Here is an 18,585-nt window from a genome sequence, read left to right as displayed (position 1 = left end):
GATTAGTAATATGCATTGCTAAGAACTTCATTTGGACATCTTTAAAAGTGATTTTCTCATTATTTAGATTTTTCTTTTGCACCCTTAGATTCAAGATTTTCAAACAGTTGCATCTCAGACAAAAATGTTGTCCTATCCTAACAAACCATACATCAATGGAAAGCTTATTGATTCAGATCATTTGATGATCTCCATCTCAAAAAAATGACCCTTATGACTGGTTTTGTGATCCAGGGTTACATTTCAGGTTCCTAGGTGTTTGATACCTGATCTGTTATTGTGACAACGCCGTTCTGCAATGGGAAGTGAAAGATCTGCTGACCGTGATGAGGAAGTTCAGTATTGTTTGAATGCGCCGTGTCATGTTTTAATGACTTTTTGTTTTTGGACCATTTATTCTTAGGTTGAACATCTAGATCAGCTTTTGAATATTAAATGTGCTTTTTTGGCTTGATAGTTGATTCTGATCTCTTTCTGTTTAGGAGAGTGAAGATGGCGTTGGTGAAGGTGAGTTTGACTAGTATCTCAAATGGGTTCACAAACCTTAACTATTTTACTGCAGATTTGTGATTTAATGTGTTTGAGTTCAAAATGCAGATGATTTCTAACAGGTTAAACAGTCATTCTTGATGACTATTTCTATAGTCATTTGTTATTTGCTCTCAGAAATGTGAGCCATCATGCTAAAATGGCTGATTTCTTTTCTTCAGCAGTCTTATCAGACTATGACAGTGCTGATCTGGAGGAGAATGGATCGCATACGGAGGTAAGTCTCTATGGCAACGCCGTTTATGGGGCTCATTGGGAAATCAATCAGTTTTGTAAAAGACAATGCTGTGATAAATCCATACAGATCCAGACTGGGCTGTCGGTCTGGTTGCTTTAGTGTAGAGAGAACAGAATGTCTCCATTGCAGCTGAATTGTTTTGCTCAGTCATTGTGAGAGTCCTGCCTTTGAGAATGTGGATTTGAGAGTGTGTCTATGGTTTAGTCATTTTAAATCTAAAGCATGACATGAACCTGCCTAAGTAATGAATTCTCAGCTGGAGAGATGTTAGTATGAAGGTTTATGCTGAAATTGTGTCACGAATATTGTTTGCTCATCTCTCGTGGCATTATGAGTACTGCCAAAGCCGAGCCCCATGCTGTTAGTGCATCTGTAGTCCTTGTCTAATTTTAGTAGACACATGACGCACTATCTGCACTTTTGCTGCTCTTCCTCCTTATGCAAGTAGCGTTTCGATGAATGCAGGATCATATGGTAATTTAGGCATATTAGAGAACGCTGGGGTTCATTGCTTATGAGGTTGTGGCACCTGCGGGGTGCTATTGAATGGGCTTGTTGTAGTTCTCAGCTCGTCGGATTCAGTCTGGCCTGTCTTGGCTGCTGATGCTCCACTTTGTTTGGTGTCCTAGCAACCCTTTCTACGCCATCCTTACACTTCAGACCTACGTAAAGCTGCCTTTAATTCACTGCAGGCAAGCACAGTCTCCTCACAGTTTCAAAATGCTGTCTAAACAGGAACAACCAGGCCTATACCAAAAATAATCCTATATGCAATATATACTTTGTCTTGCTGTACTGATATGTAAATGGAGTGAATAACCAAATGAGACCAAGAATGTTTAGCTTGTAAAATATTTAATTTATCTTTCATGATTTATATTTTGCTGTCATACAGCGTGTTTTCACGACGCGTCATCAATCGGCTATATTGGCAGCAATAAGCGCAAACATTGCCACTGAACTGAAAGAACCTTGCATATTTCGCTGATTATTCCTGCTGAAAATGTTTAGGGCTGTATTAATCGGTCAGACCGGGGAAAAACATTTGTGGTTGGCCAAACTGAACCAGGATTTCCAGGGCAGGAATCTTGACAACATTTGTGTTTGTTCTAATCATTTCTGGTCAGTGACGTGAAATATTAGGCTAATATCTAAATTCTGCACATAGGTATCTTTACCACCTATTAACTTCAGTTTGTCAAAATATTGCACCCTTTCCTGCTTACTAAGTCCTTCTCTTTATGATTAAGCAGCTTCCACACTTTTTTTTTACATGGTTTAGACAGAATAAAATGGCAGAATAGGGGTGGGCGATATGACCTAAAATTAATATCACGGTATTTTTCATCTTTTGAACGGTGACAGTATAATATCACGGTATTACTTTTTTTGGTGCATTTTGGGAGGAGTAGCCTGTCCTGTCCCTTTAGTATGTGAATAAAGTTAATATTTTTATAATATAATAAGCAAATGGTAGGTATCCTTATCAAAAAGAGACATGGGACAGTATTATGCATTCTCAACATATTTATTTTGCAAAAAACCTAAAGATCTTACAGTGTACAACAAAACAAAAAATATTTTTTATTGAAATTTAATTTCTGCAATATTTAAAACCTTTAAATAACTGGGGGAAATCAACCCATGGCAACAGTTTAAAAGTAGACCAATTCTGTGGGGAAAAACGCGGACTTGGCAACCCTGCATCCAACACGAGCTGCTGGAGTTAATGTCATTGCACACATGAGTAGGAAATTTTTGCACGTAAAAAAAAAAAGTTTACACACTGCCTCTTTCGTCCGTTATAAAAAAAAAAATTGGATCGTGTTTGATTTTCTGCATTATAAGCATAATAAGCATTTTGATAAGGATGGCGAATATGAGAAATGATGGCGAATATGAGAAAACTAAAAAAAAAAAAAAACGCATACGAAAATCGGACTCGGTGTACAATGACCTTTAGATTTGAATGATCACGGGTCGAAAGTAAAGAGAGATGACAAAAATAGACTGGAGGATTTGCTGCAATCTTGTACTCACTGACAAATATCTATTAACGTTGTAAGATGTGCTGCTCCCTTTACACAGAGTGTGCGTTATCGCAAAATCGAAAGTAAAAGTAAACAGGCCGGTCGTGTTCGCCTCGCGCCCGCTCAATTTGTGATCCGCTGTGTAAATCCTTCGGCCGGCCGCCGGGAAAAGTCCCGGTCGTCCCGATTGCCACTCCGCCCCTGGTATAGGCTACAGGCCCGACCTTTCTTCACGATGTTTCACCAGTCATTTAATGGCCACTCCCCTTTTACCTACCACCTACCTGCAAAGCTGATACGAATATGTTTTACTTTATTTACAACAAGATGTATAGTATAAGGACAGGTATTCAGACCACAACTGACTGTTTGAAGAAAATGTAATGCCTTATTATTTAGAATGAGCTATTATTGATGTAAATGCAGCCGTTCGAGGCACATAATTGATTTATTACGGTATTGACGGTATTAGAAAATCCATGTCGTGGCGCAATGTCACAACGGTGCTGACTATGACACCGGTGTACCGCCCACCCCTAAGCAGAACAACATAGTCCTAGTCATAAGTAGTTGTTAACATCCGAGTATCGCCAACTAACCAAATTGTGACACTAATGCAAACCCTCTGTTGTTTTACATTTATTTACTATCATAACATTTATTAATCTTTTTAACTGGCTTTTATTTTTATATACTTGGTAAATAGTTTTAGGGATGCACCGATCATGATTTTTCATGGCCGATTCCGTTTTTTTTTTTTTTTTTTTTTTTTTTTTTTTTTTAAACAAGAAGTTATGCAAGTAAACAACATGTTTGTTTATTTAACAGGCCAGACTGGCTTTGGCTATTGAAACAATAGCATCTGACATCTGAAATTAAATAAATAAAAAAATATTAAATACAGTTTAATAAGTAAAACATGTGCTTTTAGTAAAGTAAAACAGTAAGCCAACAGGTATTTTAATGTAAAATAATAATAATCATTCTTAACAGAACAGACTTTTATTTTTGGCTTTTCAAAAGTAGATGCTTGTTTTGTTTTGTTTTTACAAAAAGAAGCATCTCAGCTTTGTCACAAGTGAGTCTGTTTCTTTTTTCATCTATCACGTGAGAAGCTGAGCTGAACAAACGTTCGCTGTCCACTCTTGTGCAGGGCGCGGACAGGTACGCTCGCGCAACTTCAGCGAGCACAGGAAAGCGGCTCTTATTTATGCACCAGTATTTGTGTTGCCCCTCCGCGATTGACCTGTCCTTTGCAGACAATGCAATCTTGCAATCTTCACGTCCTGCTCACAGATTTCGAAAAACCTCCACACAAGTGACATGTTTCTGAATGAATCGAATGCCGCGACGCGCGTGGACACTTCCGGAAAAAAAACAGCCGGGATAAAAACGAAATCCGGCCGGTTCTACACCACAGACTGAACAATTTTAAGCAATGCTTGGTAATTGGCTAACAAAATATTGATAGTTGTGTAAATATTGTCATATTAACAGTTGTTTGAATAACTTTTGGTGATTGTAATCCACTACATACCTTTTTTTTTTTTTTTGCGTTTAAGTATTTGTTGTTGTTTCGGCATTGCTTGTTTCAGGGAGGAGAAGATGAGGAGGAGGCAGAGCATTTCAGTGATGATGAGGCCTCGCGTCCTGCCGCAGAACCGAAGCCCGCTGCAGACGCCCCAACGGAAGAGCTTGTTGAAGAGGAGAGAGACGGAGGGGGCAAAGAAGTTAAAACTGATGAGAAGGGGAATCTAGCTGGGGAGCGCCAGAGTGGGGACGGACAGGTATGGAAGAACAGAACATCGCTCCTTTTTCTTCTCTAAATTTCCGTCAGAGCCCATGTTCAGTTTGTGTGGCAGGAGTGACGTTTAAACGCTTTGTTTGAATTAAAACAATCCTTAGAGAGATTTAAAGCAATTGGCCACAGTGCCACATTCTGGGCTAAGACAATGCTAGATCACACTGCCAGTTGTGTTTTAATTTTAAATCCTTTTTAGGCCAAAACTGAAGTTGAGAACTCTAAATTTTTACAGGAAAGCACAGAGGACCCTGAGAATAAATCAGGCAGCAAAGGCCAGAAGCTGGACGATGATGAGGACAGAAAGAATCCAGCTTACATCCCCCGAAAAGGCCTTTTCTTTGAGCATGACGTGAGAGGTCAGGCTACAGAGGAGGAGAGGTGAGAGACATGAGGGTTTTTTGGGGAAAACTCTTTCTTTCTTTCTTTAGTTAGTTGATGATGATTTTCAAGTGTTGAATCTGGCACAAAACCATGTGGTTCATAATTTTGTTTTCCTGTCTCTCTTCCCAACCCCCCACCTTTTTCTATTTGTCCATCTGTTGTCAGACCTAAAGGCAGGCACAGGAAGTTGTGGAAGGATGAAGGCCGATGGGAACACGATAAGTTCCGTGAAGAGGAGCAGGCGCCAAAATCACGCGAAGAGCTAATTGCTTTATATGGTTATGACATCCGCAATGGCACAGGGCCACATGACGGACGATCGTATCGCTCCCGAAAACCCAGGTGAGGCCCCTGTTTGTTTCTTTGCAGTCTGGTATTGAGTGCTTTTGGTAAAAATATAACTTTAGTTGTTGTACTTACAGTTTTAGGTATGTGTATTGTACTAGTGATGCACTGACAAATTATCCAGGTTGATTAAACGGCTATATTTAGCTATTTGAAATTTGTATTATCTTTTTTCAACATTGATAAAAATATTTCTTGAGCACCAATTCAGCATATTAGAATATTTTTTGAAAGATCATGTGACACTGATAACTGGACTAAAGACATGAAAAATAAAATCAAAATAAAAGTTACTTTAAAATGTAGTAATTTTGAAATATTGCAGTTTCTACAGTGTTTTTGATCAAATCAAGCCTATTAGTGAGGACAAAAGACATTCATAAATCTTACTGACATTATTAATCTAGGGCCCTGTGAATTTTTGTTGTTGTTTCCCCTTCCCAAATTCAGTTTCAATTTTTTCCAAATTTCATTTTTTCCATTTTAATTTCTGGATTCTGTTTTTCCATTGAAATTTAAGACTCCGTTTTAATGGGTAATTTAGATTTTCTTAATCAAAAAAAACATGTCTAATTAATTTAAATCACGAAACTTGCACAATTTAGCAGCAATTTATTAAAAGTTTTACAAATTTATTATTATTATTTTTTTTTTAACCAAATTCTGTGTTTTTCATTCATTTTTGGGATTCCATTTTAATGGTTTCATTAAAATTGAATCAATCTAAATTAATTTTCTAAATTAATTTGATAAACTTATTATTATTATTATTATTATTATTATTATATTTTACTTTCTTTTTTCCAGACTGTCATGTATTTACATTTCAATTTTTCTGGTAAATTAATTCTGGTAAATATTTCTAGTAAATATTCCTTAAATATATTTTTTAATAATTTCAATATTAGTAGTAGTACTATCATTTCATTAAGTAACATTTGTCACAGTTTCTTCAAGTTGAACCAAACTTTTATTTTAATGGGTTACTATGAAGACAGCATATTATATGATGACAGTTTTTTTTTTTTTTTTTTTTCACAAAAAATGGTAAAATGTGCATCAGGTGACTCTCAGAGCAGTACTAGAAATTGCAGGATTCATATTTTAGTATTTTGTTGCTTAATTTTTAAAGACGCTAGTGCATATTGCACTTTGATTTAAGTTTACTGACCTTCTTTTGACTTATTAAAATTTTTTTTTTTGGCAAATTCTGTGTCATTCCGTGTACAGTAAATTCCATTTTCTTGATTGGATTCTATTATTCCATTCGCATTTTCCACATCACTGAAATCATAGGGCCGTATTCTTAATCATACTTCCTTCCTAGATTTTTTTTCAGTGGCCATATATGCAATGAGTTGCTCAATAATATCTCCATGTGTCTTTGCAGACATGCTGGTTCACCCAGTCGGGAGCCTAGGCGCCATCGTGACGGTGAAAAGTCAGTGCGTACAACATGGCAGGGGCCACCACCTGGCCACCGCAATCCCCCACAGTCTGTTACCCTACAAGGAGGCCCACCTCCCGCTCCCTCTGCAGCACCCAAACCCTCCGGCCGACCCTCGACGCAGCCTCCCCAGCGCAGCTTCCAAAGCAGTCGAACGCCGTCGGCCCCACACAGGACAGAAGGGCAAAGACACTCAAAGCCCAGTCTCGATGGCCCGCCACCTCGAGGAGTGCGGACACAGCCTATAGAGGGTGAAAGGGGCCCGAGGCTTAGGGGCCGTGGCTCGCATGCTGTTCACGTTGACCGTAGCCCGGCCGTGGTGGTGGAGGACATCCGCAGTGAGGAAGAAGAGGAGGAGGGTGAGATTCCAATAGCGACAACTACATATACCGCTCAATACTACAAAACGGAGAGAGAGAGGGTTCCCTCACCACGCAAACAAGAGTCCGGCCCAGTGCTGGAAGGAGGCAGTGCAGCCGGTCAGGTGCGAGAATCATCTCCTCCTCAAGAAAGGACGGTGGAAAAGAAATCGTATTCGCTTGCACGGAGGGCGACACGAACGCGACCGTCTGATCTCGGTAAGCAGGCGTCATTAGATGAGTCTTCGCCTGCGGTCCAGCAAGCCCCGGCAGCAGCAAAGAGCGAGTCGTGGCAGGAGCAGAGTGATGCGGGAACACAAAGTGGGCTGACAGGGCTCGACCAGGACCTGGCCCGACTCAGCCTAGCAGGGCAGAACTGGGCACAGAGCCCACCCTCTTACCTCCAGGCTGAGATGAGAGGTAATCTTTGTGTAATTAGTTGGTTTTACTAAATATTTTTGTAAGTATGTTTATATTTTCTGCATTTTTGTCCCCAACAGGCATCCGTAGCTCAATGCACATGGCAGGAGGCCCTCCGCAGTATGGAAACATGGAGGATATGGTGAGTCAACCAGTTCGTCATTAAAGGGATAGTTCACTCAGAAATTAAAATTCTGTCATTACTCTCACTCATGTTGTTTCAAACCTGTAAGACCTTCGTTCATCTTCAGAACACTAATTAAGAGATTTTATAGAAATCAGAACTTTCTGACCCTGCATGGACTGCAACACAACAGACACTTTTACGGCCCAGAAATGCAGTAAGGAAGTCAACACTCTCCGCAATGGCAGCAAGTTTTCTCATAAATTTGTAAAATTAAGGTTGAACCGCTAATGTCACATGGACTATTTTAATGATGTCCTTACTATCTTTCTGGGCCTTGAAAGTGTCAGTTGCTGTCTATGCAGGGTCAGAAAGCTCTTGGATTTCATCAAAAATATCTTGTGTTCTGAAGATGAACAAAGGTTTGGGTTTGGAATGACATAAGGGTAAGTAATTGATGACAATTTTCATTTTTGGGTGAACTATCCCTTTAATTAGCTGAATGATACATCAGAAGATTTCCAAATACTGAATGATGAAAAGGAAACAAATCACCCATTGGTGTTATTGTCAATTATGTGCTGTGATTTATATTCCAAAGTGACTTCAATAATGCAGATAACTTTAAAAATATGATTTTTAGAGGGATGAATTGAGTTTATTTGTATAGCACATTTCCCACATGCAGGTAGCTCCAATACTTTTTGGTTCATTTTTTAAAATCTAAATACTGTAAAATGTAAACAGTTTAAATTGTGGTGTGAGGTAAACTAAAATGAATGTTTGTGGTGTTTATAATGTTTATAGATATTTTCTCTTTTTACCATTTATTTATTTCTGAATGTAGTAAAATGGGACACACTGCAACATCTTTTTTTTTCTCCCCCCTTATTCCCCCCAACTTATTTTCCTTGATATACAATGTTGATCTTCTAATTTAATCAATTACTCTGTTGACTTATTCAGGATTTCTCCAATCATTTGACTATGGCCCATTCAAATTCTCCCCCCTGATTCAGTTTTAATGGCTACAAAAAGCATGTTTAATTATTTAATTATTAGATCATGAAACTTACACAAATTAACAGCAATTTATTTAAAGTTACAAAATGTTTAATTTTAAGGAACACATGTATGCATTTTTTTTTTTAATAAAATGTGCATTTTAAGGCCTTATGAATTTTTTTTCTCAAATGTTTTTTTTTTTTTTTTCAAATTCTGTTTTCCATTCATTTTTATAGATTCCATTTTAATAGTTTCATTAAATGTTAATAATCAAAAGCATCTTTAATTGATTGATTATTATTGTTAGTACTGTTATTACATTAAATAAAATTTGTCACAGTTTCCTCAAGTTAGACAAACTTTTTCACAGCAACCTGTCAAAAAAAGTTTGTGTATATGACAATAGTTTCTCTCAAAAGAAGTTGTAAAATGGTCTAGAAGTCTACAGTTCTACAGATACTGTTTGTGTTCATGTACTCATATATTGAGGTGGCAGAGGCTGAAGACACAGCAAGCATTACACACACACTTCAGTATGTGTATGTCTGTGCCATTCATTCACACAGAAACATGCAGGATTCAAATTTAAACTGTATTTTTGCGACTTTATATTTACAGACACTAGTCCATACTGCGTTTTAATTTAAATGTACTGACCTACGTTTGATTTATTCATCCATATGACTGGATTCTGTCCATGTTTTTCACATGGAAATCATAGGGCCCTGTTTAACTGACTTAAACCTGCCCCCGCAAGCTTACATTCATCTGCCTCTGATTTAAAAGTGCAGCGCCCACATCTCAAAAGCTTATCAACAACCGAAGCATCTCCACCCTGCGTTTTTTTTTTTTTTTTTTTTTTTTTTTTTTTTTTTTACTTTTTGAATAATCCATTACACTCAGATCTTAAAAGTTAATCTACAACCTTGTGTTTCATCTGTTATTTCTTGTTTAGGGTGTTGGTGGGGGCCGGGCTAAGCGGTATTCGTCACAACGCCAGAGGCCAGTTCCTGAGCCTGCGCCCATGCACATAGGAGTCATGGATTATTATGAACCCAGTGAGTGCAGTACTGCTTTTGGCCCACAGAGGGCAGTTTTAAGTTAAATGGGTCATGTGATATGTCCTAAAATCACCCACTGAGGAGTTAAACTTCTCGTTAGTCCATTTGAGAACTCCAGCACTGTTCATTTAGGACATTACTGATGTTTTTTTTTTGTGGCTGAGCATCCAAGATAATAACTTAAATTTCCACATGCAGTGTCTTTCCAGGGACCAATCTACGCGCACGGGGACAGCCCAGCAGCCCTGCCCCCTCAAGGCATGCTTGTTCAGCCGGAGATGCACCTGCCGCATCCCACCCACCCCGGACACCCAGGTGAGAATTGTGAACTTCTGCAGATTTTTATTTAAAATGACAGCCTTAATGGCTAAAATTCAAAGGGTATACTAGTGTTTAAAAATGAGCGGCGGTGCAAGAATGAGAAGTAGTCAGCTTACTTGTGACTTGAATCGCTCTAGATGTCAACATTACTGCTTTTTGTTTCAGGCTTACACCCGCACCAGTCAGGTGCTCCCATGCCCAATCCAGCTATTTATGCCGCTCCACCCGTTTCTTTGTCACCTGGACAACCGCCTCCACAGCAGCTGCTACCCCCACCCTTCTACCCCCCGCCAGGTGTCATGACCTTTGGGAACACCAACTACCCGTACCCTGCCGGAGCTACGCTACCTCCACTGTACCCCAACCCCCAGGTGAGCATCTCAAGTGTTAAAGGAATACACCACTTTTTTTGGAAATGGGCTCCAACTCCCCCCGAGTTAATGTTGAGTTTTACCGTTTTGAAATCCATTCAGCCGTTCTCCTGTTCTGGCGATATCACTTTTAGCATAGCTTAGCATAGATCATTGAATCCTATTAGACCAATAGCATCGTGTTCAAAAATGACCAATGAGTTTCGATATTTGTCCTATTTAAAACTTGACTCTTCTGCAGTTATATCGTGTACTAAGACCGGTGGAAAATGTAAAGCTGCGATTTTTCTAGGCCGATAAGATTAGGAACTACACTCCCATTCCGGCGTAATAGTCAAGGAAGTTGGCTGCCGTATCATGGCCGAAGCAGGCGCAATAATATCACGCAGCACAACGTGACCAACTGCATGCACAAGGAGCGTTCCTCATTGGAAGTTACCTAGCTGGGAACTAATTTCAGGCACTGCGTGATATTACTGCGCCTGCTGCGTCCATATTACGGCAGCAAACTTCCTTGACTATTACACCAGAATGGGAGTGTAGTTCCTAATCTTATCGGTCTAGAAAATCGCATCTTTACATTTTCCGCCGGTCTTAGTACACGATGTAACTGCAGAAGAGTCAAGTTTTAAATAGGACAAATATCGGAAATCGTTGGTCATTTTTGAACGCGATGCTATTGGTCTAATAGGATTCAATGATCTATGCTAAAAGTGATATCGCCAGAACAGGAGAACGGCTGAATGGATTTAAAAACGGTAAAACTCAACTCACTAACTCGGAGTTGGAGAATGAGCCTATTTCCAAAAAAAGTGGAGTGTTCCTTTAACATTATCAGTATTCTGTGAGGCATACTATTGAGTATTACAGGGTGTTTGTGGATCTCTACATGCTTAACTTCTTTCTCTGCGTCTATATCTAGGCACAGTCGCAGGTCTATGGTGGTGTGACGTACTACGACACGATACAGCAACAAGCTCAGCCCAAACGCTCCCCTCCCCGACGCTCTTCTCATCCCGTTACAGTCAGACCTCCCCCTCCAGAGGTAACAGCATATTGCACTTTACATCATTCATTACATTTGGCCAGGAGAGATCAGTCGGGTTGTTTCAAAGGGGTCATGAACTGCCTTTTATTATTTTTGTACTGTTTTCTGAGGTCCGCTTATGATGCTTTTGTAAAAAATCTTGATATCATAACTTAGAAGCAACAGGCTGTTTTCTGTCCTGTTTTGACCCCCTTATCAGAATACTCTGTTTGAATAGCGGGTTGTTGACTCAGAAGTAAACACCCACTGCTATGATTGGCTAACAGTTGTGTATGTTTGACAGCCTACATTCTTCTTAGATGGATGCTGCTGTGATTTTGCTAAAAATACAAAAGCAATAGTGAGCACACAGGGCTCGACATTAAGGCTTGTCCGCTTGTCCGGGACAAGTGGATTTTTTTTGTAGGACAAGTGGAAGAGAAAATTGGTTGTCCGACTGGACAAGTTAAATTTCAAACAAAATAAAATGCCATGTTAATTAACGTTATATGCCGTTAACGACAGAGCAGAACGTGCAGCGCAAACACCGAGCGGAATATTGAACAGAGAGCGCAGCGCGCCGACACACACACACACACGGAACGGAAAAGACCTGCTCGTGAAGTTACTGTACGTTCACACCGCCCCGTTAAGAACTCTTGTCAAACAGTACGAGGAAGCTTGTTGACGCTTTGGCCGCTCTGACGTAGCAGCATTCTATGTTCGATCATGGGAGAGTGCGCGAGCGCGCGCGTCTCTCTCTCTCTCGAAATTGCGATAAATTAATCTGTGCGACCTCAAATTATATTTGGAAGCATTTGTGCGAGTGAGAGAAATGAGTGTGGTGCGACTCGGTTTCAAAACTGTCGCTAGCCTAACTACTGACTAGTAGTACAAGACTAAAAGTCTTGATTAACATAAGTTTAAGAGACGAAAAGACGATCGCAATAGGTTTGGATAAATCTTCAAAAAGGCAATGATGTCATTGAATAAATATGCACGCTGTACGTTTCAAAGTCAAAACGCTGCAGGGATGTCTTCATATGAATGTATCTGAAGGGAACAGACTGTCCTCAGAAACATGTCGTTTGTATTGTCATTTCATGTCTGATAAAACCATATATGTCTATGGATAAAACGGCGTTAGTGCTGGTTTGTGTACAGCTGTTACTATGGAAACCGTAGTATTTCAGCGCTCCTAAAGCGCCCCCTCGTGACAAACAAATTAATTTTTATTTTCAATACATTTTTTCAGCTGTTTATGGTCAAATTATTGGAATTATCGATCCATGTGTAAGTGTGAAATAATGTAATTTGCCTTTTAAAAATCTAAACAATTAAGTAATACTAATGTTATATATCTTATATAAATATAAGAAATGATATACTTGATTTATCCCTTTTAATGGTATAAAGGTTGAAATGCCATTGTATTAGATATTTTGTTTTTTGTGTCTGTATCTGAACTATAAATCATGTAATTTTATGGCTTAATATTCTACCGTACATTGTCCAACCCCACTCATACTATTCATTTAACTTGTGCAGCTCTTAAAAAAAAGGGTCATAAATTGCCTTAAATTGATATTTTAAAATTCTGCAGCTACACTAAATGGTGAAATAAAATTCTTTCCTTGATATTTGTTTATATTTGTGTATTGAAAACATTTTTGATTGACATTTAGACTCCTATCTGATTTTCTATATTTTTAAAAAATGTCTTTTTTTTTATTTGGGCTAGTTAAATTAATTTTTGGGCTATCAAATTCTGATGAGTACCTGCCCGAAGGGCTACCAGAGATTTTGACATTTTGCGAGCCCTGAGCCGTCAATCATTCCCTGTCACTGAAACTGCGCTCCGCTTAACTTAGAACTGGACGTTTTTTTCTCTCTCTCTCTCAACCAAACCCTGTTCCGGCGTTGCACAAACTGCAATTAGGGGTGTGTGAAATGACAATTTTATTTTTATTGTGGACAATTAAAAGGTCTCCACAATTTGCTTTTGAAGAAATATAGTATATTTCGTGCTACAGCGCACATTCTGTCAGATACAATTCTGCCGCCTCCGTGTCAATATACTATACAATGCGGCTCAGATAGCACATGTACGTCTGCAAGATGTCTGATAAAGATCTCTTGATCTGGAAAGCATCTGCTGTGTACAAACATCTGGCAGGCGTCTGTCAGATGTCAGTTAATCAGAATCGGCCATGAAGAATCAAGATCGGTGCATAACTAAAAAGAAATTGGGTGCTCCTAAATTTTTTGGGATGCTCCTAACTTTTTAAAGTTGGGAGCACCAGTGCTACCAAGTAAAAAAGTTAATTTCGAGCCCTGCCTTACACCAACAGCACCATATGAGTTCAAACGGGAATGAAAATTTGTAACCAAATGGAAAGATGAATTCGACTGGGTTATTTATGAAGACGGAGAAATGTTCTGTGGCGTCTGTCGGATAGATTGTTTTAATTTTTTTTTCACCGAAAGTCACCACTACCTCTGGTGATACACTGTGCACATTAGCGTGCAAAGTATTACTTTGTATTATACTATGAGTCTGGAGATCCTTCTACTGTTCCTTTCTACTTATACTTCTACGTTCCTTTCTACTGTTTCAACTGAATTGTATTAATATTGATAGTGTTTGGATGCTTTCAATGAATTCTGCATTAGCAAAACAAAAAAATAAATAAATGATATTATAAATCTTTACCCGGACAAGTGACTTTTGTGCATGGACAAGTGAAACATAAATTTACTTGTCCGAAGGACAAGTGCCTCAAAAAGTTAATGTCAAGCCCTGAGCACATAATAAAAAGTTACTCACACTTGTGTGTAGCGACATTACTGTGGCATCCAATATAGCAGGAACAGCATCTTTTAGTTTCAGTCTTTTAAAAAAAAAAAAAAATACTGTTATTATTCCTGAAATGAAGAAAGGACCAAGTTCTGACTGACGCGGCCTTGAACTTCGTTAAAAACAAAGTTCGCCAAATAAAGTTTGTTTGGTTTCTGCATAGACCTGCATTAGCTTCTTGGTTTACACTACATGCATGAATTGGTGGGCGGGGCTAAACGGGCAGTGATGTAAAAGTAGGCATTGATCTTCTGTAGAGTTGGTGTTTAGCCACACTATTACATCATAAAGTGGCACATTCCACAACCTGTCGTTTTGGCAAATTGGCTTCAAAATAAGCTGTTTTTAGACTAATGAGAAAGTATTAAGTTCTAAAACTTACAGGATGCTTTTTATAGAACAATGACCTCTTATATGTCAAAAGATCAAGAGAATTTTGATTTCTCAGTTCATGACCCATTTAAGAATAGGGGACACAGAATATCAGTAGCATATTGGTTGTTACCTGCTGATATTGGTGTTTGTTTAATATTGGATATTTTATTATGTTTGTTTAGATTTTCCATTGCATTGATGTAACAATCCCTTGACTCTAATCTTTTAAAAACACTAATCTTTTGCAAATCTCTGAAGAAATACCTATTTTCATACTCTGCATTAGGGCTGGTCAATTTGACCTAAAATCAAAACCATAATTAATTGAACACTTTACCTCAATTACGATTATTTAACTATTATTATTTTAATTAATTTTTTTGTGCCTTCATAGTTCATTAAAGGGTTGTAGTGTAAAAATACTCCACTATTAAAGGTGGGAATTGTTTATGTAATGAAAGAGTGCATTTTTTTTTTTTTTATCTTTGTGATTTTAAAGTAATTAAAGGAAACAAACTATTTATGGTTATTTGTTGAATGTTAAACAATTGAAATCAAAGCTTGTTTGAAATGAAGACGTTCTTTGAAAAAAATGTAGCAAAAATAAAATGTAGTAAAATTTCAGTTTTATTGTAAAAAGCAAGTTTCCTAAGGAAAAAAAATAGAAAGAAAATAACTTTGGCAGCAAAAGGAGGTGGTTTTTCTTGTGCTCAGTTTATTATTAAGTTGAGGGGAAAAGAACAACAAGGGCTAAATGCTCAAAGTTCCACTACCAGTCCAAAGTTTTTGAATGGTTAAGTTTTTAAAAGAAGTCTGTTCTGCTTACCAAGCCTGAATTTATTTGCTCCAACATACAGCAAAAACAGTAAAACACATTATATTTTCAAAGCTGAATTTTTAGCATCATTACTCCAGTCACATGATCCTTCAGAAATCATTCTAATATTCTGATTTGCTGCTCAGACATTTATTATTTTCATTATGTTGAAAACAGCTTAATAGATTTTTTTATTTTATTTCTTTGAATAGAAGGTTCAGAAGAACAGCATTGATCTAAAATAGAAATCTTTTGTAACCATTTATATATTTCTTACTTTTGAGCAATTTAAAGTATCTTTGCTTAAAAAAACAAAACATACTGACTCCAAGCTTTTGACTTACAAAACCTTTTTATTTCAGATAAATGCTGATTTTGGATCTTTGTATTTATCAAATAATTCTGAATGTTTTAAATATAAATAATAATAATAATAAAGTTTTTTTTATACAGCAAATCAGCATATTAGAATGCTTTCTGAAGGATCATGAAGACTGGAGTAATGATGCTGAAAATTCAGCTTTGAAATCACAGGAATAAATTAGATTTAAAATATATTCAAGCACAAAACGGTTATTTTAAATAGTAAAAATATTTCAAAATTTGACCATCTTTGCTGTATTTGGATCAAATAAATGAGACTTCTTTAAAAAAAAAACATAAATCTTACTGTTCAAAAACTTTCGACTGGCTGCATGTAGAAAAAATAACTAATCCATTTGTTATTACCTTTTTACCGTGTTACAAGGTATTTATTAACACCTAATTCGTGTTTTGACCTTTTCCTATCAGGACCAGAGCAGAAAGCCCGCTGAGGAGATCCGCTCCTAGCTGCCAGAGGACAAAGAGAGGCCGCGTGTCAGGACCAGCACCGTTTTTGTATAAATTGAATTCACCATTTAGGTTTTAACTTTACTTTTCGTTTCGTTTAATACGGTTTGTGTATTCGTTATGCCTTGCTTAGGTTCACTGTCTTCATCCAAGGTTCTGTTTGCAGGTTATTCCCATCTATTGTATTTCCATTCATAACCAGCAAAGTGTTTTCCCGCCAGCCGGAATTAAATATGCCGTCTTAAACAGCGAGGCGGTTTTATTTTTCACTAGGCGACTTTTATGTCTCTACTAACAGACGAGAGTTGAAATCGTTTAAGGCTGCTGGATTTTCGAATTGAGTTTTAAATCTCCTTTTACTCCGAGCAAATAAATGTTTTTACTGAAAAGGAGAAAAGACAAACTTGAGAATGCGAAAAGATAAGCCTGCATTCATTTTAAACTAACGGTCTTCAGTTTCAAAGCTTAGATAGTGAGCAATGGTAACGACCTTCAAATGCACAAATTAGGACCTTTCCAGGTCATGCAAGACCCTTTTCGCACGTTTTTCTTTTCCGTTTGACAGCGCTGTACCATTCTGACTGCTCAACTTGCTGTGATGGTGCTAGTCCTGTTTCAGACTCGAACCTTTTTCTCCGTCTGTCCCGCTGTCCCTTGTATCTTGTACTGTGTTGAATTCGATACTGTAATTCTATGGAAGCGAACCGTTAACCTTGCCAGATACTGACCTACTTGACAGTGTAACTCGCTTGATTAGCTTTCTATTTTAAGTGTACATATTAAAGTATATTGAAGCCAGTGGTTTAACGAATAATACTAAGAACTAGTCATTTATGAAATGCTGTCGATATGAACAAAGTCAGCAGGGAAACCTAGCCTAGGTGTCTTTTTATTTTGAAGTTAACTTCTACAAATAAATTTGCAATGTTTTTCTTGTTTTATAGTTCTGGTTGCTATTTTTTTTTCCCTTTCAGGCACACTGTACAGGCATGCATGGTTTTATAGATATATTTCATTGTGGAAGCAATTCTAGATGGCAACTTTGGCTGTGAGCTGTTATTCTTTGCCCCACCGTGGGAGTGCTATGGATGCATCTTTTTCAATTGTTCCCTTTATGATTGTTTCTGAGAAAAAAAAAGAAACCTAACAGTATATCTGAGATGTTGTCGTCCCCAGCGTTGTTTAGACATGGCTCATAAAGATGTTGTATTACTTTCTATGCCTTAAAGAGTTAATTGGTTTGACATATCTGTTTTTGTTTGATTAGACCTGACAACACTGTGAGGGCTTGTATGTTTCATAGTTGTTTGAATAATATTAAAAGTGTTTCATTTTTGCGATTTTATTTTGTGGAGCAACGTCAGGAGATGAAATTAAACAAGAACTGAATATAACATTTGGCTTGTCCTATTTAATATACACACACACACAAGGGATGCTCAAGATATTGTTACCATAATGGTAATTGTGGTTTAATTTTTTTTAATATGTCAGAGTGATTTTTGGGTTTAAATGTCAATGCTTATATCCTCTGTCTTTTCTTTTAGATTACCTTCAGCATAATTTATTAATAATAACACTGTTAGCATGTCTTTTTTTAGTAGATTTTATAATATAAATCTTTATACTGTATATTATTTCAAAACAATTGATTATAAAATAAATTTAAAAAGTACATTTTACAGATTGAACATTTTTATTTTGTTTTTGTTTCTTTAAGACGACTGTTTTATATTTTATATTAGCCATATATTTGTCTGTAACAATTATCAGTATCAATATCTAGATCAGGTCTTTAGCTCTTAAAGTTAATAATTCACGAAGCATTTCAAAATAATTGATTATAAAATGAGTAATTTCTGAATGGTAAAATGTATTTTTTAGTTATTTCTTTGACTTTTTTTTAGACTCTGATTTTAAGCATGTCGGCCATCTGTTGGTTATTGTCCATAATAAATATACTTTTTTCTTTTTTTTATTCGTTTTAAAGTTGTAAATATTATTGGAGAATGTTTTAACTGTTAAATTTACTAGCTTTTATTTAATTTGTTTATATTTTTATTTATGTGCTTTGGCTTCTGTTTAAAATTGTAATGTAAAATTACAACAGTGATTGTTGATAATTTTATAATATTTGATTTTTTTTTTTTTTTTTTTTTTTTTTTTTTTTGTAGTTTATTTTAGGCCTTGTTAATTTTATTTAATTTTATTTTTTGTTCTTTC

General features: G+C 37.1%; 1 protein-coding gene across 1 annotated transcript; it reads left to right on the top strand.

Annotated features, from left to right (window-relative positions):
* Positions 1 to 326: 326 nt before the first annotated feature.
* On the top strand, positions 327 to 17,756 carry casc3 (casc3 exon junction complex subunit). The gene is made up of 13 exons (XM_073832813.1): positions 327 to 344; positions 483 to 507; positions 711 to 766; positions 4,413 to 4,604; positions 4,854 to 4,999; positions 5,168 to 5,344; positions 6,738 to 7,573; positions 7,654 to 7,715; positions 9,658 to 9,760; positions 9,962 to 10,078; positions 10,250 to 10,455; positions 11,378 to 11,500; positions 16,324 to 17,756. The coding sequence occupies exons 1-13, from the start codon at positions 327 to 329 to the stop codon at positions 16,360 to 16,362; spliced, it is 2,100 nt and encodes a 699-aa protein (XP_073688914.1). The 3' UTR covers positions 16,363 to 17,756.
* Positions 17,757 to 18,585: the final 829 nt, after the last annotated feature.

This window comes from Garra rufa, chromosome 1 (genome assembly GCF_049309525.1).
Source record: "Garra rufa chromosome 1, GarRuf1.0, whole genome shotgun sequence".
Classification (NCBI taxonomy): domain Eukaryota; kingdom Metazoa; phylum Chordata; class Actinopteri; order Cypriniformes; family Cyprinidae; genus Garra; species Garra rufa.
Note: the sequence above shows the minus strand (reverse complement) of the source record. Positions and strands in the feature narration are given on the sequence as shown.

What these genes read in the sequence shown, in the direction of transcription:
- casc3 (XM_073832813.1), top strand. An exon ending in TGAAGATGGCGTTGGTGAAG is followed by an intron (nt 508 to 710) that starts GTGAGTTTGACT and finishes TCTTTTCTTCAG; the next exon opens with CAGTCTTATCAGACTATGAC. An exon ending in GCCAGAGTGGGGACGGACAG is followed by an intron (nt 4,605 to 4,853) that starts GTATGGAAGAAC and finishes AAATTTTTACAG; the next exon opens with GAAAGCACAGAGGACCCTGA.